General features: G+C 47.9%; 1 protein-coding gene across 2 annotated transcripts in view; it reads right to left on the bottom strand.

The window, feature by feature from the left end:
* The window catches only part of SYN3 (synapsin III), a 467,188-nt gene that overhangs the window by 16,230 nt on the left and 426,473 nt on the right, over positions 1–24,485 (bottom strand). For both annotated transcript variants that reach the window (XM_025926829.2, XM_086712422.1), the window contains exons 8-10: positions 13,152–13,294; positions 8,398–8,472; positions 3,968–4,070 (exon numbers count right to left, since the gene is read on the bottom strand). In XM_025926829.2, coding sequence (XP_025782614.1) covers positions 3,968–4,070; positions 8,398–8,472; positions 13,152–13,294 — 321 coding nt within the window. The remainder of the gene's footprint in view (positions 1–3,967; positions 4,071–8,397; positions 8,473–13,151; positions 13,295–24,485) is intronic.

The following is a 24,485-nucleotide window of genomic DNA, read 5'->3' as shown; positions in this document are numbered from 1 at the left end:
CACAAGGCCGGAAGCAGTGAAGGTGGGGGCTCAATTATGACCAAAAAATGACATGGGCTGGAGTTGACCCAGGGTTCAGAGAGAAGAGGAATGAGGAAAGGCCTGTTTTCAGAGGCTCTGGGAGGACATATGCCTGGAGGGAATGGCCTTCTTCTCAAAGGAAGCAAAGTGCTTATATTGAGAGAGGTCCTGAGAGATCCTATTTGCTCATCCTGCTTTTTTTTGCAGATGGGGAAACTGAGGCCTAGCAATGGGAAGGGACTTGGCCAAAGTCACACAGGCCAACCATCCAGGTGATTCCCTGGGCACGGGCAGCTGTAGAAGGTCTAGAAGGGGAGTGAGGCCTAGGTGGGCTCTCTCTCCCTTCCTCCACTGTAGGAATCTAGCCTGTTCACTCATCCCACGCCCACCAAATGCTCAGCATTTGTTTCCCCTCTTCCCAAGCTCTGGACTCACCAGGTTCTCTCTTCTGACCAGGTCCTTGTGTATACCATTCTCTTCTCTCACTCTTTACTTAAGTCCTTCTCATTCTTCAGGGAACACCCGCTAAGCCCTTCCTCTCTCTGAGTAACTTCTGAACGGCTGCTCATCTGTCCTCCCGCTGTCCTCACTTTGGCTGCCCCAGTGGGGAGCTCACCCACAGTGCTGACATCTCCTGGTTACTTGTGTCTCTCCAACTGGACTGTGAGTCCCTGAGGTCAGGGATGGGCCCTGTGTCCTGTTCCACAGATATGCCCTCAATAAAGACTACAGTGGAGGGATGAAAGATCCTTGCAGTAAGTCCTGCTCATCACGATAAGTATACTAATAAGTACTATGTTTTATTAAACACTTACTATGTGTCAGGCACTGTTCCAAGCACCGGGTGTGGAGGATCTCATACAAATCTCAGAGTAGCTCTTGGAAGCAAGTACTATTAGTATCTGCATCACAATGATGAGGAAACTGAGGGTCAAAGAAGTACTAAGTTCAAGGACACAGGACCAACAAGCCACAGTCCTTCCCTTTGTCACTGAGCACTGAAATAGCTCTCTGGGGTGAAAATCGGGATGGGAACCTGGAATCCGAGCCTATGTTCTACTACCGACTTACTGTGTGATCTTAGGCAGGTCACTTTTCCTCGGTGGGCCCATGTTTTCCTCAACTGTAAACTGAGGGGTCTGTGAAGATGCTTCCGGCTGGGACGTTTAGGGCTCTGTGTGTAAAGTACCCACTGTGGTTGGGAAGCTGAAAAGCAAACTCAAGGATGCGTATGTTGATTCTAGCACAGTCCTGAAAACTGTCCTCAAATTGAGCTCCTTGTGGGTTGGGGCCTGAGTTCTTGGCACCCCAGATCTCAGTGCCCGGCACACAGACAGCCTCTCGGTCTATGTGGGCTGAACTGAGTTCTAACTGTGGAGTCTGTCTAAATGTACACAGGCCTGTCCTTTCTCCCCCTGACCCCACCCACCCTTTTCTGTTCTGGTTTCTGTTTCCTACATTCCCTGCAGTGGAAAACAGCCGCCACAAGGAACCTGAGGTCAGAGCATTTTGGAATCCCCATGGTGGACAAAGCCAAAGGAAGTGGACACTCTGGTCTCCCCAGGGAAACATTTTTCCAGCGAGCAATATCATTCCCTGGACAGGCCATGGAGGACAAGTTCAAGGGTCTTTCCCCCGAGTGTTTCACTGTGAGGATCTTCATAAAACATGAAGTACAAACTTCGCCTTCTCACCACAGAGGTGGCTGAAGCAAACAGTAGTTTGCGTCTCTTCTACCTTTTTTTTCTCGACTGGGGAAAAATACCTTTTGTCTCCGTGGTAGCAAAGTTCCTCGTCTCCCTTGACCCCACCGTAAACCCAAAAGCAAGGGAAACAACTCTGCAATGTTTCTGAGAGAAAAAACAATCTGAAAAGTCATCTTTTTTTTTTTTCCTCCTGGAACATTGTGAGAAGTTGTTTTCTTGTTTTTTAAAGTCCAAACCCACTAATTTTGCTTTAAAAAAAAAAAATGTAAGAGGGCTTTCATCCCTGACCCTCTGAATGTCTGGAGGCAGGGAGCCTGGGCCCACGAGTACAGACTTTTGTTTCCTAAGAACAAAAGTTGAGGAAACTCAAGATAGGCAAGAGCTCTTGGGGCAGAGAGAATGCAGGAGAAAAGGGACTACGCTCACAGGAGAGAGGGGAGGGGAGTCAAGGAGTCCTTCCTCCACGATTGCTGTCGCCTCTCTGGATGGAAGCTCTAGGAGGAAGGGTCCCTGCTACCATGTTCACTGCTCTATCCCCACCGCCTGGCTTGGGGTCTCACGCCCCGCACAGAGGCTCCATAGCGGAGGATGGATGAATGACCGAGTGCCACTGTGAGTTCACGGCTGGTGGTCCCTGTGAGTTGATGCAGAGGCAGGAGCGACAGGAAGGGTCTCAACAGATGCAAATTCTCAGGCTGCGGGTGGGGGGGCGCTTCGTCCACCCCTGGTCCAAAGATCCCCGGGCACCCTCAGGAAGGCAGGGCACTCGTTCCTCCCGGATGCAGCCTGGCTCAGAAGCAAGTCTGCTCCTGGCTCCTCCAAGGCCTCCTCTGGGAAGGGGCTACTGGAGGAGTTTCAGCTATGGAGGGAAAGCAGTTCCTGGACTTGAGAAGAGCTGTTTTCCGGAGCAGGATGGAACCTGCAAATAGAGACGCAACTCATCCTGGGAGCTTCCTGGCCTCTCTGGGGAAGGTGGAGGGACTGAGTCCATCCTGGACTCCCTCCCCTTCACCTCCAAGGGTGGCCACTCCCTGGGCACGGTGCGGATGCCCTCCTGGCACGGCCGGCAGTAAACAGTGGGACTCCCACCCATGGGGTCACCTGGGCCTGCCGCGCTGCGGGTCCGGGGGAGTGGCAGGCACGTGGGCCCGGAGGACTGGCTGGCTCCTGTGGTCACCCCAGCCATGTGCTTCCCATTAGCCGCCCACAACCCGGGGAGGGGGTGGCCTCAGGGCTCTCCCTCACGTGTCTTGGCCTTGTGTCAGCACCGCCCATCCGCTGTGGTTTGAAGAGAAGGCCATGGAAAGGGAGCCTCGGAAGGGGCCGTGGGGAGTGTGAATGTGGAGATGTTGGGGAGCAGTTGGGGAGAGAAGGGAGAACTCTGAGGCCAGAGGGGCATTTTCAGGGAAAAGCAGTGGAGAGCCACAGCTATGTGGGGGGGAGGCATGACAGGGGAGGGAGGTGGGGTGAAGGGGGAGGCTGTGGGACCCGGAGGGATGGGGCAGGGAGGGTCCTGCATGAGAGAGGGGATTGTGGATTGGGGGAGGCATGGACAGGAAGTCGGAGGTGAAGGAGAGTATGGGGTCATAGGTATGTGGGTAGGTGACAGTCCTGGAGGGCGGCAGGGGTTGTGGGACAGATTCTGGAACCCGCAGCCGGTCTCCAGCCTCTCTCTGACAATGACATTTCCCTACGTCTTTCCTTCACTCACAGCCCCGCAGGGCTGAGTTCCCTTTCCTAACTTCCAACGTCCTCTACTGCTTGTGTCTCATCCTTCTTCCCCACCAGCCTGGACACCGCATGTCGGTCTGGTTCACAGCTCTGTCCCCAGAACCAGGCCCATGCCTAGCCCTGGGGAGCCCCTAAGGACACGTTTGTTGAGCAAACAGACGATGGACTCTCTGCATGGTGATGAGGGGAGTGTGTCCTTCTTATATGCTTGGACATAGAGAGTTTAAGAGACCCAATGGGACACAGTCTTGCTGACTCTTGGTAATGCTCTTTCCCTACCCTGAGGCCCATGGGTTGTCAAACTTCATGTCCGGAGCACAGAGACTCTAAATGCTATTGCAGGTGGAGATGGGGAGGGGTGTGAGGCTGGTGGGGGAGAAGCCTCTGGAGCCACATGTGCCCAGGCCAGGAGCTGGGACACAGCCAACCATGCTGGAGACCACACTTGGATTTCTTCCCTCTGGCACTCTGGCCCAGGAGCTGGACCAGGCCAGGAGGACATCCCTCACCTCAATGATGTAATCTCTGCCGTCCTTGCTGTGGACGGCCTTGACAGCACAGATGTCCAGGCCGCCAAACATTTCTGAGCAGCTGTCCACCCACAGCCTGTACCTGCAGGGATGGACAGACAGACAGTGAGTGTGGGGGGAGAGGGCAGGAAGAGGGAGCAGAGAGAGAGAGGCGGGGACAGATAGAGAGACACATGGACCAACAGGTCCCAGTACAGACAGCGACACATATGTATCCATTCAGAGATGGAGAGAGATGGTCAGAAATAACAAGAGACAGTGATGCAGTAAGAGAGACAAAGGCAGAGACACAGAGGGAGACAGAGAGGCAGTGGGAGAGACAGAATGGGTATACAAAAAAAGCAGAGACATAGATGGACAGAGAAAGGGACAGAGAAAGGGAGAGAGAATACAAAGGGAGACAGGAAGCAAGAGAGAGGAAGAATGAGGGTAAGAAGGAATGAGGGGTGGGGGAGATCTCAGAGACCTGCTCCTTGCCCCCACCCCAGGACCTTGCTGGCTCCCCAGTAGTGGAGAGCTTACCCGGTCTCCATCCGGAGCCATCCTGGACACCCAGCTACTCCTGCAGCCCTTTTCCCTTGGGAACACTGCTTGAAGGGCTCAGCAATCCCTCCCAGGCCGCCCTCCAAGCCCCGGCTACCATGCTAGATGAGAGCCTAGGGGGGACAAAGGGTGCATTCTCCCCGGATCCTGGGGCGGGCAGACAGGGGAGCCTGGCAGGCTGCTCTCGCGGCTGGGGCCTGGCCCTCCGGACCCAGTGCTTTTGTTCCCTTTCCAGCCACTTGATGGCTGCAAGGCCAGTTTGCTTTGCAGGGGAAAGATCTCAACGCTGGACTTTGACCCTGCAACAAGGGGATGGTTGTATCTGGAGAAGTCTTCCCCGGGCTTGCACTTGGCTTCCCTTGTGGTGGCTGGATTTGGGAGTCACAGGGGACTTTGTATCAATGTTCTTGCTTCTCTCCTCACCCTCCAGGGTCACACGGGGCACTCCTGCTCTGAGATCTATTTGTGTCTCTGAGCCAAAAGGCCTGGAATGAGGAGAGATCATGGCTGAAGCGCTCTTAGAACCAACTCTCTCATCTTAACCGCCAATGCCCATGGAGGCCCAGAGAGGGAGAGTGGCTTGGCCAGGCCACACAGCAAGACAGTAATAGAGCCAGGATTGCACGGATCTCCCGGCTCCTAGCTCTCAGTTTTTGCATCCAGCTGTAGCAAGGAGCATGTGAGATCACAGAAAGAAAAGGAAGGATGGAAACTCATGGCTATTGAGCCCCTACAGGCCTTCTGCGGGGGTTGACCCTTCTTTCTCCCTCTAACCCCAAACACAACTGTGTCAGGAAGCTTTAGCCCATTCTTACTGATAAGGAAACTGAGGCTCAGAGAGGTTAATCAGCCACTGTACTGGCTTCCAAACCTAGAGTCTGTCTGATTTCACAGTCCAAGCAAGCCACCCTTCCTCTCCCTTGGGACACATTGCAGCCTGTTCTCCCTCAGCATGGGATACCAGTGACCTGGGGTCTTGCTATTAATTTCCTCAATAGTTTTGGGTCAGCCTCTTCCTCTTGAAACCTCAGTTTCCCTATCTGAAAAATGGGAAGGTCTAGGTATGATTCTAGTTGTGCATCAGTCGCCAGGAGAGTTGAGCACACAAACACAGAGTAAACATTCGGATTTGGGGGCCCTGCCCTACGTTAGCATAATCTCTGTACGTTTTTAAAATTTCTCCTGTGATTCTCATGTGCAGCCCCAATTTGAGAATAACCTTTGGTCCTCAGAGCTCTAAGAGCTCCCCGGGCTCTCTGACCAGGGTTCCTGTATCTGGCACCAATGGCTAACTCCAGTTTAGGAAGACCTGTGCCCTAAGACACACTCCTAAATCAGGTGTCTTCTCAAAGGAAGATGGAAGTCTGGACCAAGACCCGTCTGTAGAAGACTGGTTTCTAGAGGCTGTTTTCAAATGATGAATTTCTGGAATAGCTACTGGCTGCATCCCATGGGGCACAGCTCTCCCCACTCTCCACCTTCCCAGGTTCAAGGAAGGGACTTCAAGGGTGGAGCAGTGTGGGACAGCCTGGAGAACATGGCTCCATAGTCCCCTCCAGCCAGGTGGGACTAGCACCAACCAAGCCATATTATTGGTTTTGCCAAGGAGTCAGGCTACCTGGCAAATAGGCCAGGTGGAAAGAGGGCCAGGGGAAATTTATGGGCCCCCAGAGATTTTCCCCTGTGGAGGTGGGATTGGGGAGTTCTGTCCCAGGTTCTGGGAGTACTGCCCATGGCTTTACAGAAGGTAAAGTGAATTCAGGCTTAAGTGGACTCATGCCTATTGTAGGCTCTTGAAGGAATAGCTCAAGTGGCTTGGAACTGTGCAGTTAGGGATATGGTGGCCTTCTGGGGTGATCTGTGAGCAGCTCATGAGGCATGGCGAAAGGCTGGGCTCACGATCTGGAAAGGTCACGGAGAAAAGGACCATGATGCCCCATGAATGCTCATTGGGGGAAGGAAATGATTGCCTCAGACCAGATGATTCAGTTGTGCAAGGTAATGAGCGCACTCTCCCCTTCCCTGAGACTAGTTGGTACAGGTGGGTTCCAAGATTGAAGGCCGCAACTGCCACCTGGGGCTGCCATGGGCCACTTCTGTGTTAGGCACAGAACAACCCCCTCCCATTCAGCACTCTGGCTTATTACCTCCACTGAACAGTTGCAGAAGTTCACAGAGGTTAGTTAACTTACCCTAGGGAACATAAGTTGGCAGGGACAGGACCACTCACTTTTGTTCACATCCTGCTGCTTCTTAGAGCTCCAGAACCATAAGTTCCACGAGGGCAGGGACCATGTCCATCTGTCTGCCACCATTTTCCCAGGGCCTAGCTCAATAATGCTCCCAGTTGGTGCTCAATGGATAACTGACAGAGAAGTGAAGGAAAGCCTCCTAATTCCTACTCATTCTTTACAGGGGATTGTGGTTCCACCTCTTTCAGGAAGCCTTCCCTGATCTCACCCCTTCTTGCATTGGGTGCCCCTTCTCTGTGCTCCCTCTGCAAGCACCTAAAGCTCGCTTCCACCCTGACATACCACACTCTGTCTCTACCTTGATTGGGGAGCCGGCACTGTTGTTTTAGTCTGCATAACATTCATTTTCTCTCCTATCCTTCCTGATGTTCCTTGGCATCATACCCCTTCCTGTCTCCCTCAGTCATTCCTGCTATAGCCACCTGATCCCACCCTAATCTCCAGGGGGCAGAGAGGAGACAGAGGCCTATTGAATCACAGTGGTGTTGTTTTCTGGGCCATAGGGATTGGTTCAGGGATGGTCATGTGACTCAAGGCAGGCCAATCAGTGAATAAAGCTCAATTTCAGTTTTTGGTTGAAATGTCTGAGAAAGAGGAGTTTTGTCCTGTGGGACTTGACACTCAGGATGGGAGCCTGGAGCCACTATGGGCCACCAAATGAGTGTACTGTCCAGAATGAAGCCAACATAGAACAAAGCTGAACTGAGGTGTGTAGAATGAGCTTTAAAGTCTTACCTAGTGCTGCACCTCTGGAATTTTCATTGCCACAAGTCAACAAATCCCCCTTTGTCTCTGACAAATGATGTTTGTGTTCTGACACTTGCCAAGGTCACACAGTCTCTAAAGGGAAGGGCTGGAACTTTTCATCTTGGCCTCCTCAGTGCTTGGCACAACATGGCATGCAGTAGGCACTCAATAAGTGTTCATTCAATGGATCTTTCTGACCCCAAAGCTGACTCTATCCACTCTCATTGCATGCCTACACACAGGTCAGCTGGCTTGCAGGAAAGAACGTGTGTGTGCTGCTGGCCCTGGTCGTAGGGGACTGGCCCCTCCTCAGCTGAAGGGAGCTCCCAGCAGTGTTTACAGGCAGAAAGACCTGAGGGACCTTCAGCCGGAGTGCACATACCACATTCATGATTCACTGGAAATACCCTCTCCCTCCTGACACTGAGATGGAGATAAGTCAGAGAGAAGAGTGGACATTCCAGTAGCTCTGGTGTCCTAATAAGGATGCTTTCATGTACCTGTGAGAGCACGGAGGGAACTGGTGAGGACTCCCTGCTATCTCTGCAGTAGCTGGGCAGGGCTGGAAAGACCCTTGGACTTGGGGTTAAGACATCTCAGCTCTGTCATTGATGAGTTCTGTGACTCTGGACAAGTCACTTTCCCTCTCTGAACTGTCTTCTTCCATCTGTAAAGTGGGATTATAAAACATCTACCCTGCAGCTTGTTGTGCAATAAAGGGCTGTTGTGCCCAGGAAAGTGCTCTGTGCATGGCAAGGCACTGGCCAGAGGGTGAGGTGGCATTCCTTACAGACTTCCTGTTGTATCCCTCACCCACCTCCTGCTGTGGCTGGTGCGTCGCCTTATTATACCTCCTTCGTCTCTTACCTCTCTGTCATGGCCACCTGCTCCAGCATGGCAGAACCTGTGTTGGCCTTCCAGTTTCCAGAGATGGAGGTTCTCCTGTAGCAGAAAAATAACACTGAGGGCATTAGGACACCTGTCACTGCTCTGCTTTCCATCTTTGTTTTGGCTGTTAGGAGGCACCGATTCATATATGTGGCTCACATGATGGCATGTATTATTAGGTACACATCTTGTCCCCAGCTTTATTTGCCTTTTTAAAATTTTCCTTTATGCTGTTGTTTTCTTTACTTGTTGGACTTTATTTGTCTTCTTCTAAGCCACTTCTGATATCTAAGAGTTAAGTTTCAAAAATGCCTACACCATCAAATGAAATCTCCCAAACCTTGGCCTCTTGGTTTTGTAAAGGAGAACTAGGGTAGTAGAGCCATTAGTGATCCTGGAATTTCTTGAGGGCTCCAAAATGTAGGAAAAATGATCCATGGAGAAAAGTGATCACTTTTTCATAGTGAAGGGCAGGAAGGCTTCCTGGCCTCAACACCGTCTCTATTTGTTTGCCTTTTCTTCTTCTTCTTCTTCTTCTTCTTTTAACTTTATTTATTTATTTTGACAAAGAAAGAGAGAGATAGTGTGCATATGTGCGTGTGAGTTGGGAAGAGACAGAGAGGGAGAGAGAGAATCCCAAGCAGGCTCTGTGCTGGCAGCGTGGAGCCTGATGAGACATGGGGCTCAAACCCAGGAACCATGAGATCATGACCCGAGCCAAAATCAAGAGTTGGATGCCCAAACAACTGAGCCACCCAAGCGCCCCTCGTTTGCCTTTTCTGCTCTAGCAACAGCTGACCTCCCTTGCAGTGCTCCAATGCCACAGATTTCTCCTGTCAAGGCTTTTACTCATATTCTTCCCTTTGCCTGATCCAGTCTTTGTCTCCATTTTTGCCTCCCTAAAACCTACTCATCCTTCACGTTTCGTGGTATGTGGCTTCCCAACTATCCACCTCCCTGACAAGAGTAGACATGCCTATACCAATGTTTAGTAATACTTATCTCACTTGGAATGACTGCTTTCATGTCCAATCTTCCCTGAGGGCAGGGACATATTTGACTCATCTCCTTTCCCCCCAGTGTCCAGCGGGACCCGGCATGTAGTAGGTACCCAGTAACTAACTGCTGGGCGAGGAACTGTGTATATTGGGGAAGAATCGAGACAAATGATCTCCAGGGGCTGATCTGGACTCAGTAAAGCCTAAATGGGTGCAAGCAAGGTAGCAGAGGTGAAGTTTTCTGTTTTGTGGCCAAGGGAAGGCATGTGGTTAAAGTGAAAGGGTGAACTGGGAGGAGGAATTGCTACACAAATATACCCTTCTAAAAGAGAAAATAAAATGCATCTGAAGACAACAGATGCTGAGAATTTATAATGGCCAACAGGAGCTAGAATTGCTAAGGGGTGCAGTGACATCGATAAGCTTTATGCCAGTTCAGTTCAGCCCATCTTGATTCAATTCAATTTGGCAAACACTCATTGGGCCACCCTATGTCCTGGATACTGGACTAGGCTCAGTGTGCAGAGATGACCCCATCCTAAGGCTGGTCTCTACCTGGAAGGGTGGACTAGTTTGAAACCAGAGTGGAGGTGTGGTAAGGTTAGCAGCGTACCTGAGGAGTGAACGGGGAGCCCTGGGAAAGCAAAGGAGAAACCAGACCCCAATGTGACCCCAGAAGGTAACCACGGAATGTGCCTTGGAGGATGGTAGGGTTGGTATAGTGGGATCTGTATGGTGGTAAGAGAAGGTAAGAACTGACGTGGGTCAGACAGATGCAAGTTTGAATCTTGGTTCCAGAATTTTCTAGCTGCATAACCATGCATATCTCTGAGTCTTTAAATGAGAGTGATCTCCATCCCAATATATTGTGTGGGCTAAAGGAAATATTCCCATAAATATCTTAGTACAGTGGGTGCTACTATTGTTTTTTAGTAAGCAGAGACACAAGAAGAAGGCACTGCAATGCCAGAAGGAGCAGAAACACAAGCCAGATTGCTCTCCTTCCAAGAAAATAATGATAGGGAGAGTTGCTATTCAATGAGTGCTTTCTATGTTTGAGACATGGGTCTAAGGTCTCTATAAGCACTAACTTATTTCAGGCTTACAAAACCTCATGAGGAAGACTTACTATTATTATCATTCCCACTTAGTGACAGAAGCCACCAAACCATATATGAGAAACTCCGTGCTCTGCACCATGACTCTCCATGTGTGGAACCCATCACAGGCTAGGGGAAAAGAGTCAGTTGGTCCAAATGTGATGCACCTGCTGGAATGTAGGACAGAATGTAGACTTCGACAGGAGAATCTACCTATATTCCAAATGTATGATGTTGACTCCCTTGCTGAAGAGAGTGGGGGTGGGTGGTAAGGTGCGGCTCCAAGTAACCTTGGTTGTGAGTGGAGGCTGTATGACTAGATATAAAAGGAGCCATACATGAACACTGTACTGCACTGGATGAAGCTCTTTCCCACGGGGCTCCAAGTTAATGGTTCTGCAATTGTATTGGGATCAAACAAATAAGTAAATAGACGGCAGATGGTAGGAGCCAGGTATTTCCCTGTTTGGTTGGGAAGTTCTAGATAAGCAATCTGGAAAGGCTGAGATGATTCATGTGGTACTAGATGAGAGTCAGACACATCGATATGAACTCTCTCTAGCTTTAGATAGAGCTGGTTATATATAGAAATAATTACAGATACGTGAGCATACAGGGGTTAAGGGACACATGTATATTTCCTAGCTCTGTCTGCTGAGAGGCCTTGGAAACAATGACAGCCCAGTAGCAACAAGGCAAAGGCCTGTGTGCAGGGCAGGAAGTGGGCCAGAAAGGAGGTTGGGAGCGGAGAGGATGCTGTATGCTGAGGTCTGACATGAACCCCCTCCCTCGGACTGGGGCCAACCCAGGGTCCAGGAAAAGCCATAACTAATGACAAATTGGAGCTGCCAGGGCAGAAAGGCTCAGCATAAAGAATGCGGCAATGAGCTAATCTTCAAGAAGAGAAACTGGGACAAGGTGTCGTCAATGTCAAGTGGAAATGCGAACAATGAGGAGAGGAGGGAAGTGATATCATGACGGATTGGTTGCAGGCCTCAGGAATGCCCTGGACTGCTGCACTGGAACGTTCCCCAACTCAGAGGGGGCAGGGAAGAGCCGATCTTATCACCCCGAGGGATCTGAGAGCAGTGACGGGTCTGGCCTGGCTCATGGGTGGAAGAAAGAGCAAAAGAATTCCTGGAGAACGGGCTCCATCCCTTCTCTGGGAATCTTTCTTTACCAGGTCAACTGCCAGCATCTTGTGCAGCCCACAAAACCTAAAATTAACATCCGGCCCCTTCACACAGAAAGTTTGCTGACCCCTAGTCTAGGCAACCCAGGTAGTGCCAGAGCAACCCTTGGTAATACATAAATGGATGTGTCTGGCTGTGGTCAATAAAACTTTATTTACAGAAACAGGTGGCAGCTGGATTTAGCCTGTGGGCTGTGGTTTGCTGACCCTGGCCTAGAGCACAAGCTCCACTGTATAGCAGCATACAGAGAGATTTCCAACTGTCCATGGCTAGCCATTGCCGTCCTCACATATGGAGCCATGCACACAGTCAGCGCTCCATTAATGCTTGGCAACCCGGCACTGGTTGGCTCTCTGGGGTCTTGTCATTTTAAGCAGAACCAACAACCACATTCCAAAGTGAGACCCAGAAAGGCCTTGGAGCAGATAAGACCTCCCACCTATTCAAGGACTCATGACCACAGCAGCTCCAGTGTGAGTCATCCTTTGCCAGCACTACCCCTGGGGCGAACGTGTGCTGGATTTTCTGGCATCCATTCCTCCTTCCTTTGTCATGGCACCTCAGTTTCCCCTGGGGGAATGACCCCACCCAAATGGCATTCATCTTGGTGGGACTCTCCATACTGGTTTTCTGCCTTTCTCTAATCAGTAAGCATGTGACCTAAGTTGGATTAATCAGCACTGTTTCCATGGAATCACAACCTTGAGTTAAGCACTGAAAATGATTCGGGCAGATTCATGTCCCAGTGGGGGTGCCATGAAGATTGCCTGTTGCTTCTGGACACCCAGATTCCTGGAGCTGCCCTGGATCCTTATCTTTCTGAAATTGATAGTTTCGTGGTTTTCTTTTTAGAGTTTCTGATCATTCATGGTTTTCTAATAAAATCCCTTTGAAAAACTCCCTCAGGTTAGTCAGATGTGGTTATTGTTGCCTGCAGCTGGAGAGATCTGGTGTAATCTCCTAATTAGTCTTATTAGTTCCAGAGAACCCCTTTGCGGCCCATGGCTCCAGAACCATCTTTTTATAAATACAGGTCAGATGATGCCACTTCTCTGCTCAGAAGAGAATAGAACAAAAGCCCCAAGCCCTCAGCACGGCATTCAAGACCCTCCTTGATTTGTCCCCAGGTTTCTCTTTCAGCTTGGTCTCCTATGGCTTACATCCCATACATACTCAAAGTTCCCTCAAACACGCCACATGTCTGACTTGCTCTGGGAGAAACAGCTCTTTTTGGGTAGACAGATGTCTACCCTGGGATGCTTAGCTGTACTGACCAGAGAGGAAGGCAGTAAGGAGACATAAAGGGAGAATAACGATGTGCTGAAGGGTCTCTGCCCTGGGATGGAGGAGACTGGCCTGAACATGTATCTCTAATCACTGTTCCTCCTACACTCTCCTCCCACCCTTCCTCCCAGCCCCCTAGCCCCCACCCAGGAACTCACATGTAAGCCTTGTAGTTGGATCCAATTTTCTGGATGCGGATGTCGTACTTCGAGTCAATGAAGGCCTCAGTGGTGGCATAGGTTTTGGCCATTGCCACCATGCTGGTGATGTCCTGGTAGTCATGCTGGTTTTCTACTTTGATCTGTGTGGGAAGATGAGGGGGTGAGTGCCACCTGCCCAGCGTTCATGGAGCACCTACCCAACGCCAAGACCCAGGGTTCCGTATATAGTGACCTTGAGAAAGCCACCTGCCTAGCAGAAGAGACAGACATGGGAAACTAGTCATTCCACTAGAATGTAGAGGAGGAAGGGGACATTCCATCTGGCTGGTCAGGAGATTCTTTATAGAACAGGTGAGCTCTGAACAGAGTTTGAAAGAATAAATACATGTTTCAGGAGGGGCATTTCTCTGGAGGATAGAGAGGGCGGGCAAAGCAGAGGCAGGGGAGCCACTGGGGAGCAGGAATGGGCAAGTGGTTCAGACTGGCCGACAGGGCAGGATGGTGAGGGATGGCTGAAGTGGGTTGTCAGGAAGCAGGGCTTGGGGGACTTCAGCCACTTTGGTAAGAGGCTGAAGGGTCTGGAAAACCACTGGAAGAATTGGAGGAGTTGAAACAAGAAAGTAGCCTCACTGTATTTTAGAAAAATCCCTCAAGTAGTTATATAGTGGGTTAAATGGAGGGTTGAATGTGACATGGGATAGAGACCAGTTAGGAAAAAGGGACTGTATGTATATGTGCACATGGTATGTATGTGCTGGGTGTGTGCATGTGGGTTGTATGTATGTGTAGTTTGTGGGAGACATGCATGTAGCGTGTGGGGGACATGTGTGTGGCACACAGGTGCAGTGTTTGTGGTGTATTTGGTGTGTTTGCATGTGTAAGATGTGTGTTGTATGTGGTGCTCGTGTGTGCAAGCAGTGTGTGTGCATGTGTGCATGCGTGTGTATACACTGGACAAGGTTAGTTGTGCTTGGCCTAAGGCCTGGGAGAGAAACTCGCACTGTTTACTTAGCTGAGGCCAGGAACACGAATTTGGGCCCTGGGGTCAAGGAGAGATCCCAGGAGAACTTCCAAGGCCAAATGCAGGGGACCAAGCCAAGGCTCTTTGTGCTCTCAAGACAGAACAGAGGCTGACTGCAACTGGCTATGAACAGCTGGGAGGGCTGCCCCCTCCCATGTCACTTCCGCCTGGACAGCAGAGGGTTCTGATGTTGGGCCAGAGGCAGGGGGAGCCCAAATTCCCTGGTGGGGGTTGGCCAAGTGCTAGGAAGCTTGTGGGGGTGCTGTTCTGTCCCTACGGTCTCTCCTTAAGGCTCAACCCGTGCCCTGACAACTCCATCCCTCCAGGACAATGCCCACCTACAGCCCACAACTTACAAAACAGCTTCACAGTTCTCTCCTGGGACACAGAATAGGGTTGCGAGGTGGGCAGCATGGGCATTAGTATGGTCATTTAACAGATACAGAAACATATCTCTTGCCTTGTCTAAGGCCATATGGCAGCTAAGCACAGAGCTGGGAAGGAAGCTCGGGACTCCAAGAGCACAACTGTTCTTCAAACCATCTTCAGGGTATCTGCAGGTGCATACCTCCTGTTGCACCCCCACAGATGGGAAATAATGACGGGGAGTGAGGCTTGGTGCACCTTCCCTTTTTTTGGCTCTCAGAGGGTCCCAGCCTCGCAGCCATGACTCTGAGTCCCACTTTGCAGAGAAGATAAAAGTGGCCAAGCAAGAGTTCCCTATTTTCTATTCCTTTCCAAGCTCACCAGCTTTCTGCTTCTTCCTCCAGGTGGCCGTGTGCCGCCTCCCAACCCTGGCTGAACCTGTCCTTTGTTCTAGGTCTTCCTAGACTGACTGCTCACTGGCCCCTCCTCCTGCAGCAGGAGGACCCTTAAGCTCATCTGGGTATCTAGTCTCTCAGCTAAAGACAGCTTTGTTCCAGTCTCCCTCACAGGTAGATATGGCCAAGTCTCAGAGTCTGGTCAATGAACACGCTAGTGGTAGTTGCTGTGAGCAACCTCTGAGTGCTGCCTTTATGACAAAGGGAATCTCCCCTTTCTCTTTTCCTTCTTCTACCTGGCATCTCAGACCCCAGGATGGAAGCTGCATGTTGAAGATGGCTGAGTAATAAGGTGGATGGAACCTGGATTCCCAACACCATGGAGTCCCCAAATCTGCCCTTGACTGAGCATGCTCAGACTCTTACATGAAAAAGTAGATTTTAATCTTGTTTAAGTCGCTGCTATGTTGGTGTTTGCTGAGGCAGTCACACTACATTCCTGCCTTATCTTCTTTATCTTTGGCTCTCTGTTGATGCTTTATCCTTTGGGTCAACATGATCATGGGAATCATAGATTCTCTTCGAATTGTTCCTGCTTTTCAATACCCTGGGGCCTCACTGTCCTCGGTGTGTCCCTCCACGTTTCCCACTCACCCCTAAACCCACCGTCTTCAGATTTCATTCCCTACCATTCCGCTGAAACTGATTTGGCAAAGGTCACCTGTCACCTCCTCACTGGCAAATCCAATAGCGTTCTTTTGACTGGCATCCCGTTGGGCATTCCATGACATTCGAAATTGCTGAGCTTTTTGAAACTCAGTTTCTACCCCACTACTCTCTTCTGGTTCTCTTTTTTCCCACCAACTTCTTCACTTTATTGCCTCCTCTTCCTCCAACTTCCCCTTTAAGGATCAGAGTGTTTCCTCTTCAGACAACATTTGTGATCCGGTAGAAAGAATTAAAGTTACCAACATAAAACAATGGGTGGGAGACAGCTTGTTTAATTCAGTTCTATCAATGGGTGGCTCTGGAAAGGACCAGAACTTCTTCTGCTCCTCGGTTTCCTAGACAGCACAGCATACACTGCAGAGTGTCTCGTAGACTTCTAGCTGTCCACAATGTCCCTTCTTTTCTACAGTCATGAAGCACCCAACCTGGGGGCATATGACCTCTCACAGAATAAATATCACACTTCCCCATCTCCCTGGCGCCTGTGTGTGCCCATGTGATCATGTTTTCTGCTTCTGTGAGCAGAAGTGGGGTCCGAACTTCCAGGCCTATCATTAAAGGGAAGGGCAGGGCTTTTCCTCTTCCTGCTGGCTGGAGTGTGGACCATCTATGACCTTGTGGCTGAAAAGCAACAGCTCAGGAGCGAATGATCAACAAGATGGAAGGAGCCTGGGTCCTTAAAACCAGGGAAGCTCCACAGGAACCCTGGGCTGCTCTTGCCCAGACCACTGTGTGAGAAAGTCCTGGATTATTGAGGCCACCTTAGGTCTTTGTTACACAGCTGAACTTTGTCCCAATTATTACAGGAGCCCTAAGTACATATTTGCTGAATGCTTCAAGCATGCATTCATTTATTCACAGGATAGACAAAAGAGCACAAAGAGAGACAGTGTAGACATAAGGGTTTAATTAATTAATTAATTAATTAGCTAATTAATTAGTGGTCAGCCCAACCTCTTTTTGTGCTCCTTTTTGAGTGTTTCGGGGTGGGGGATGCCCATCCTCCCCTCTCCAGGAGTGAGGATATAACTCAGGTTTCTTGTATATGGGCTCTTCTAACACCCAAGGACAAGCCCCGACCTGATGTGCCTCGCCATTTTATGGTCTTTTCCTAACAGAGGGCCTCCGAATTGTGTGATGTCTGGGCCCCAAAAAAGCTCAGCTCTACCCCTGGCTCCACCCATGTCTGCCTCCCATCACACTGTCGGCTTCTGAAGGACAGACGATGTGTCTCCCTCCCAGTCATAACACAGGTGCCTGGCACGTTACAGATGTGCCAAACATGTTTGTGGGATCACATTTAAGAAGGCTGGATAAAGATCCACTTGTAACTTGGGAGAGGGCAGGAGAATGGAAGGAAGGATGTGGGAGTTTGGGAAAAGGCCAAGAAAATGTGTCTCAGGAACACGTGTCTTTTTCAAGGTGAATTTTTCTGTAAATGCTCGGCCTGGATCCTGCACTCTCTGAGGTTTGTCCTTCTGTCATGAGAACCTGACTGAGTCAGAACCTCAGGAGAAGTGGGCAGGGGGCCTGGAGCCGGGTGGGTGGGTGCTGGAGGGGACTCTGGCATGGTCCTCAGGCAAGAGGCTAGGCGGGGTCAGAGGGAATTGAGGACGGGCAGCCACAGGGATGGTGAAATGGTTGTTGGCCTGGGGAGGGAGTCTTGGCACTCTGCTTTATTTACTAGCTGGAAACCCCTCCAAATATTCACAGAGACAAGCTGAAAACAGGAAGTCCTAAATGAGCTGTGATTCAAGATTACCCATTTGCTGCTCTGGGAACCTGCAGTGGGGTCACCATGGACTCCCTGACTCTGAAGCCTCACACCCACGTCCCCACCTCCCACTCCCCTCCTCTCCCTTCCCTGTCTTTTCTCTTCTTTCCCTTTTTCTCTGCCTTCCTGGTCTTTGCTCTCTCTCTCCTACACTGCTCTACCTGCTGTTGTGTGTTTGTGTGTATGCATTTGCTTCATCCTGAGGGTGAGCAAAGTGGGAGCATGGAAACAGAGAGGGTGGAAAGGGAGGGAAACTGGAGAGAGGGGTCAAGGAGTTCTGAATCTCCTTGACAGGCTTAACCTCAGAGGTCTCCTATTCCAGCCTAAGATGGGCCAGTCATTTTCTCCATCTTTGGTAGATTGTCTGCATTTGCTTGAACACCTCCAATAACAGGGAGCTCATTACTGAGCAAGGGGGAACTTGTTCTACGGTATATTACAGCCAGAGTGAATGAATGGTCCCAGTTATTGATTACACAGGGTAATTCTCAGCCCTCAGCCTTGTGTCTGCTCTTCATGCACTTGAGGAGAGCCAGTCAGGTATGCCGAAGTCACTCTTCTTTAACTCACCTTCATGTGAGCAGGTTCCAGAGCCTTTTACTACCTTGAAATGCTCTCATTTGACAATGTCTTAAACTACGTGGTGCCCAGAATCACCAGCCGAGACTGGTTAAGACTGTACCTCCCTCTGTGTGGAATAGATCTGGCATAGTCCTGCCTCAGTGCCTTTGCACCTGCTGTGCCTTGTTTGCATGGCTCACACCCTCACATTCAGGTCTCTGCTGCACATTACCTGTGCAGAGCTATCTTCCCTGACCACCAGATGTGGGGTGACTCCTCCCACCCAGTACTTGTCATCCATCATACCCTGCTTAATTTTTGTCCATGGTGCTTCCACCACACTTCACACCATTATCTATTTATTTGTTTGTTGTCTCTCTTCCCTACTGTTCTACTAGGATGTAAGCCTTGCAAGAGCACTGCTGGATTTCAAGCACCTATAACAGCACTTAGGGAACAATAAGCACCCGATAGATTCAGTTAATGATTGAATAAATACATCTAAGTGTTTACAGATATGTGTGGAATGCCCATTATATCCAGATCATTACTGACTGTTTTTCCAGATACTATGCTGGAGGCTGGGGGTACAATAGGGAAAAAGAGATTTATGATTTTTATCCAAATGGAGCTTTGAACCTATTCATTACTTGCTCCTATTAATGTACCTTCATACAATGTTAGTTTTTCTAAGATCCATATGGGGCTTGCTCTAAGCTAATGTCTTCAGGTCATTTTAAAACACAAGATCCTGATCATTCACATCTCTCTGAGCGTGTACTTGAGTGGATTTAGTCCCAGAGCAGGACTTTATATTTTCCGCTGTAAATGTAAGGCTCTCATGTTTTCATCGATCCCGTCACCTTCTAATATTTACTCTGTCATCGAACCTGCTAACTATCCCTCTCAGCTCCATTCATGTTTTTGGTGCACCCTTCCCACACCTAGATCCAGCTGTTTGATCTTATTTAAGTCACTTCTCTGAGCTTTCGTTTCCTTATCTGTTAAATGTGATAACAACTACCTTGCAGGATTATTATGATTTATTATTATTTTTAAAAAATAATTATTTAAGTGTTCATTTATTTTTTGAGAGAGAGACACAGAGTGCAAGCAGGGAGGGACAGAGAGAGGGGGAGACACAGAATCCAAAGCAGGCTCCAGGTTCTGAGCTGTCAGCACAGAACCTGACACGGGGCTCGAACTGATGAACCGTGAGATCATGAACTGAGCTGAGGTTGGATGCTTAGCTGACTGAGTTGCCCAGGTGCCTCGGATTATGATTTTTCAATGAAAGTATGAATGTCAAAGGACCTACGAAGCATAGTGTCCGGCACCTAGTAGGTACTCAATAAAAGATCATTCTCTTTAATTAAATAATCATTGTGATTCTTTGTTGACATTGAACCATCAATAAATACTTTTTTATATAGTTATTTACATAATTATTCATCCAGCTACAAGATCTATCTCCTGTATAATCACCCAAATTGATGAGGAAAAGTCTTTTTCAGATCAATTCTAGCTAATTAATGCAGAACTAGGACATCATCCTTCTGCAATGATCTCCCTAATGCAATAATGGATCTAGGCAACATTGATCAAGGCAAGACCTTTGGGAAAGGCTGATGGGGAACTTCCTAATGTGTGGATCAGGCAGACAATACCTGAACTCACAGATCAGTCTTAAATCTCAAAAGACAGACATGACTGTGTCTACAGATAGGGAAGAGACACACCCACTACCAGCTATATTCTTGTCAAAACCCAGACCCTGAATCAGATCAAGTCTCTATATTCAACCACCAGTTTATAGGACACACAGACAATAAGAGAACACCATGGATCTATAATTGGCCAAATTCAGACTGTAGAAAATTCTACAGAGAAAAGAGCTCCCCCCTCCTCCTTATAAATAAGTGACAAACCAACCACAGGAAAAGGAACTGTTACAGATCAAAAGAGACTTCTGTCATACCAACCACATCACGTATGAAGGCCTTGTTTGGATACAATGAGAATAAATCAGTTAACAGGGAACTGTTGAACACTGACTATGTATTAGATGATATTAAAGAATTATTACTAATTTTTTTGTATCCTAGTGGTATTTGTCTTTGTTAAAGGGGAAAAAAAAAGGAGTCCTTATGTGTTGGAAACACATACTAAAATATTTATAGGTGAAGTTATGTGATATCTGAGATTTGCTTTAAAATAATCTGGTGAAAAGCATAAGAGACTCTTAAAAACTGAGAACAAACTGAGGGTTGATGGGGGTGGGAGAGAGGGGAGGGTGGGTGATGGGTATTGAGGAGGGCACCTTTTGGGATGAGCACTGGGTGTTGTATGGAAACAAATTTGACAATAAATTTCATATATTGAAAAAAAAATAAAGCTGACTGGGAAAAAAAATAAAATAAAATAAAACTTGAATTCGGATGGAAAAAAAAAAAAATCGGGTGATCCATAGAGACAGAAAGTAGATGTGTGGTTGCCAGGAGCTGAGAAGGGAGAATGAGGAATGACTTCTGCTGGATATGGGCTGATAAACACTTCTTAGAACTATGATGGTGATGGTTCCACCTTGTGAATATACTTCAACACCACTGAATCGTACACTTTAGAAGGATGAATTTTATAGAATGAGAATTATATCTCATTTTAAAATAATGAAAAGGTATCGAGTGGCATTTGCGAGGATGTGTGGAGAGGTATGTAAAACCTAACTGACCATTAGTGAATAATGGTTGAAGTTGGGTGATTGGTACAGGGGGGATACAGTCTACCATTTTCTCTTCTGTTATGTGTATTTGAAAATTTCTGCAATGAAGTGTTTTAAAAAAAAAAAGCAGGACTAAAAGAGAAAGACAAAAAGTGAGAACATAAAATTGTGCTTCAAATGAGGTTACAAGCCATATGGTAATACCTGGCTAGGGGTGTGTGACCCCCTTTGGTTGTGTTCATTGTAGGAAACTTTGGTCAGTTACTCAATTCAGTCTCCCTAAGAGGAAACCAGGTGCCTGAGAGAATTACAGCCATTCTTGGAATTAAAGTCCAGGTGAAATCTCCTGGGGCCCTCCTATAGGGGGCGCTGTGATGTGTAACAAACGTCAACAGCGCTCTCTTGATATTTGCTGTTTCTTATGATCCCCCTTAGTGGAGGCTCATGTGCTTATGTCATCTTAAAGTGTGGTTTGAAGAAAGCAGTTGTGTAGATGGCCAATAAGTGCAATCCAATGATCAGTTTGATCCCTTTTTTATAGTTTATTTTTATTTGAAAAACTAGTACATATATACACACACAGCAAAATAAATAAATAAATAAATAAATTAAATAAATAAATAAAAGTCAAAGATGTAAAAATGAAATCTGGGAAAAAATAAGTATGTCTTTTACTCTAAATCCCAAGCCCCCTGGTGAAAAGATCTCTTTGTACTCTTCTGGAAATATTCTACGCATAGAATAGTGTACGAGGCTGTAAGATGAGTCTCTTCTTGTCTGTGATGGTTAATTTTATGTGTCAAGTTGGCTGGGCCATGGTGCTCAGATATTTGGTCAAATATTATTCCGGATGTTTCTGCGAGGGGCTTTTGGTTGAGATTTACATTTATTTATTTATCTATTTATCTATCTATCTATCTATCTATTTATTTATTTATTTATTTATTTTTAATATGAAATTTATTGTCAAATCGGTTTCCATACAACACCCAGTGCTCATCCCAACAGGTGCACTCCTCAATACCCATCACCCACCCTCCCCTCTCTCCCACCCCCATCAACCCTCAGTTTGTTCTCAATTTTTAAGAGTCTCTTATGTTTTGGCTGCCTCCCTCTCTAACCTTTTTTTTTTTTTCCCTTTCCCTCCCCCATGGTCTTCTGTTAAGTTTCTCAGGATCCACATAAGAGTGAAAACATATGGTTGATATACACAATGGAATACTATGTGGAGATTTACATTTAAATCGCTGGGCTTTTGAGGTAAGCAGATTGCCCTCCATAATCTGAGTGGGCTTCATCCGATCAGCTGAAGGCCTGAATAGATCAAAACTCAGCGTCTTCAGCCTACCAGTTTACTCTGCAGAGTTTGGACTTACCTGATCCCCCACAATCGTGTGAGCAAATTCCTTAAAATAAACCTCTTTGTCTACCTATATACACTTATTGCTTCTGTCTCTCTGGACAAATGCACTGTTTCAGTTACAGCTGAAGCAAGAAGAGACAAAGGTGCCACCTTCCAAAGTAAGCTGGGACAGAGACCTCTGTGGCCAACAATAGGGTAGACTTACACACACTGATATAACAAGGTTGGGTGGGTAGAGAGTCAAGATTGTGAGGTGATGATTTCCTTGGAGAAAGCTGTGTCAGCCTACTACTCCCCCTGATATGTCTGGTAAGAGCAGCAGTGGGACGCTCAGCAAGCCTGTATGTGTCTTAGCAGCAAGACAGGGCTGGTGCGCTGGAGCTGATGCCCTCCCAGGCCACCTGTGGCTGAGCATCCCAGACGATGCTGTATCCAGGCTAGGAAAATGAGTGCTTCCTGTTAACCACAGGTGAGCTGTGTGGGAGAGAGGCCAGCCCTGAGCCATTTAAAATCCTGCATGGAGGGAGCACTGGCTAGAGAGGAGATACTGCCACCTCCAATGTCACCACCCTGGTCCAAGCCACCATCATATCTCATTGGGCCACTGTAATCATCTTCTTTTAAAATTCCTCTTGCCCAAGCCAAACCTCAGATCGATTGCTTTAGCATCTCTGGGTGTAGGCCAAGGCATCAGTATTTCTGGAAGCTCCCCAGGCAGTTGTGTGCAGACCAGGTTGCAAAGCATGACACTATATGATCTGGGTCCTGCTTATTTCTCTTTTGCACCCAGCCAAACTTGTCCCTGCCTCACTGCCTCTGTCCTTGCTGTTCCCTCCTCTTGGAACACTTTTCCTGAATACCTTCTAATGGCCTGCCTCTTCAGGTCTCAGTCCAGATGACCCCTTAGTGGAGGCTTTTCCAACTCTCTGACATAAAGCGGCCCCCTTCCTTGCCCACTCTAGGAAGTCTCTACCAAATTACCCGGGTTTATTACTATTACTTCTTTTCTTACCATCTTTGACTATCTGAAATTACTTATCTGCTAATGTGCTTATTGTTTCTCCCCTCTGCAAAAGATGTAAACTAACAAGACCAGGGACCTTCTGTGTCTGGCTAGAGAGACAATATAACAGTGTTCAAGAATGCAAACTCTGGGATGCCTGGGTGGCTGAGTCGGTTGAACAACCAACTCTTGATTTCAGCTTAGGTCATGATCTCATGGTTGTGGGATCGAGCCCTGCGTCGGGCTCTACGCTGGGCGTGAAGCCTGCTTAAGCTTCTCTCTCTCTCAAAAAATCAAAAAAATAAAAATAAAAAAAAATAAAACAAATTTCCTTATATATATATATAAAAAATGCAAGCTCAAATCCCAGCTTCATCATCTATTATCTGTGTGACTTTGGGGAAGTAACTTAGCCCGTCTGTGTCTCACTTTCCTTATCAGCAAAATGTTGGATAACTTGTTGGTGTAAAGTAGTCACTCCACCTCAAATGTGGATCACTCGCCAGATTGCTATTGAACATGATTGGATTGTTGTTGTGCATTAAGTAAGATACCCCATGTAAATGATTTGGAAGAATGCTTGGTCCCTCACAAGCATTCAATACATGTTAAGCTCTTATGATTATTATCATTCCCTCTTGTACCCTTGACAACCAGTATAGTGCTTGGCACACAGTAGGAACTCAACAAATGTTTGCTGAAAGAGCAAAGGAAGGGCCTGTCATGGTAACAGCTGAGTGAAGGGAGTCTAGGCAGCAGGAAAAAGCAAGTGCAATAGCCCTGAGGCTGATGGTACTTATTGAAAAGAGACTCACAAACAACAGATAATTGGGCCTTAACATCTTCTTGTGGAAGCTGAGAGCTAATAGGGTTTCATGCTTTGAACAGGGGCAATTCCATCTCCCTATACAGATGAACACAAACAATGGGGTCATGACCCTTCCCAGAAAATGGTCTGGAATCGACCCGAGACACATGAGCGACTGAAGTCTACTGCCCTATTTCAATAGCCTAGAAAACATTTCAGGCAAATGTGACCAGGGGCTCACCCCGGCCAGATCCATCTCCATTGAGTTCCCATAGGAGGCCCGGTGTGGAATATGCTTCTTCCTGGTATGATGGCCCAGACCAGCTTGTTTTCTTCAAACAAAGATAAATAACTACATGAGGCAATCTACAGAACCAGGTCATTTATGAATAAGCTAAAAGTTGGAAGGAAAGCTACCAGAAGTAATAACTGTAGCTTCAGAACACTTGCTCTGTGGTCTCTCTTTTTGGCGATGATCAGCTAGCAGGGCCAGCTGGACATTCAGACCACTCCTAGCTTAAGATAATAAACTATAACCTGGCGCACAAATGGATGCTTGTTTTTCTGTGTTTATAACAGGAAGGCATAC

The sequence above is a fragment of the Puma concolor genome, chromosome B4 (assembly GCF_028749965.1).
Source record: "Puma concolor isolate L17-30 chromosome B4, mPumCon1.1.hap2, whole genome shotgun sequence".
NCBI lineage: Eukaryota > Metazoa > Chordata > Mammalia > Carnivora > Felidae > Puma > Puma concolor.
Note: the sequence above shows the minus strand (reverse complement) of the source record. Positions and strands in the feature narration are given on the sequence as shown.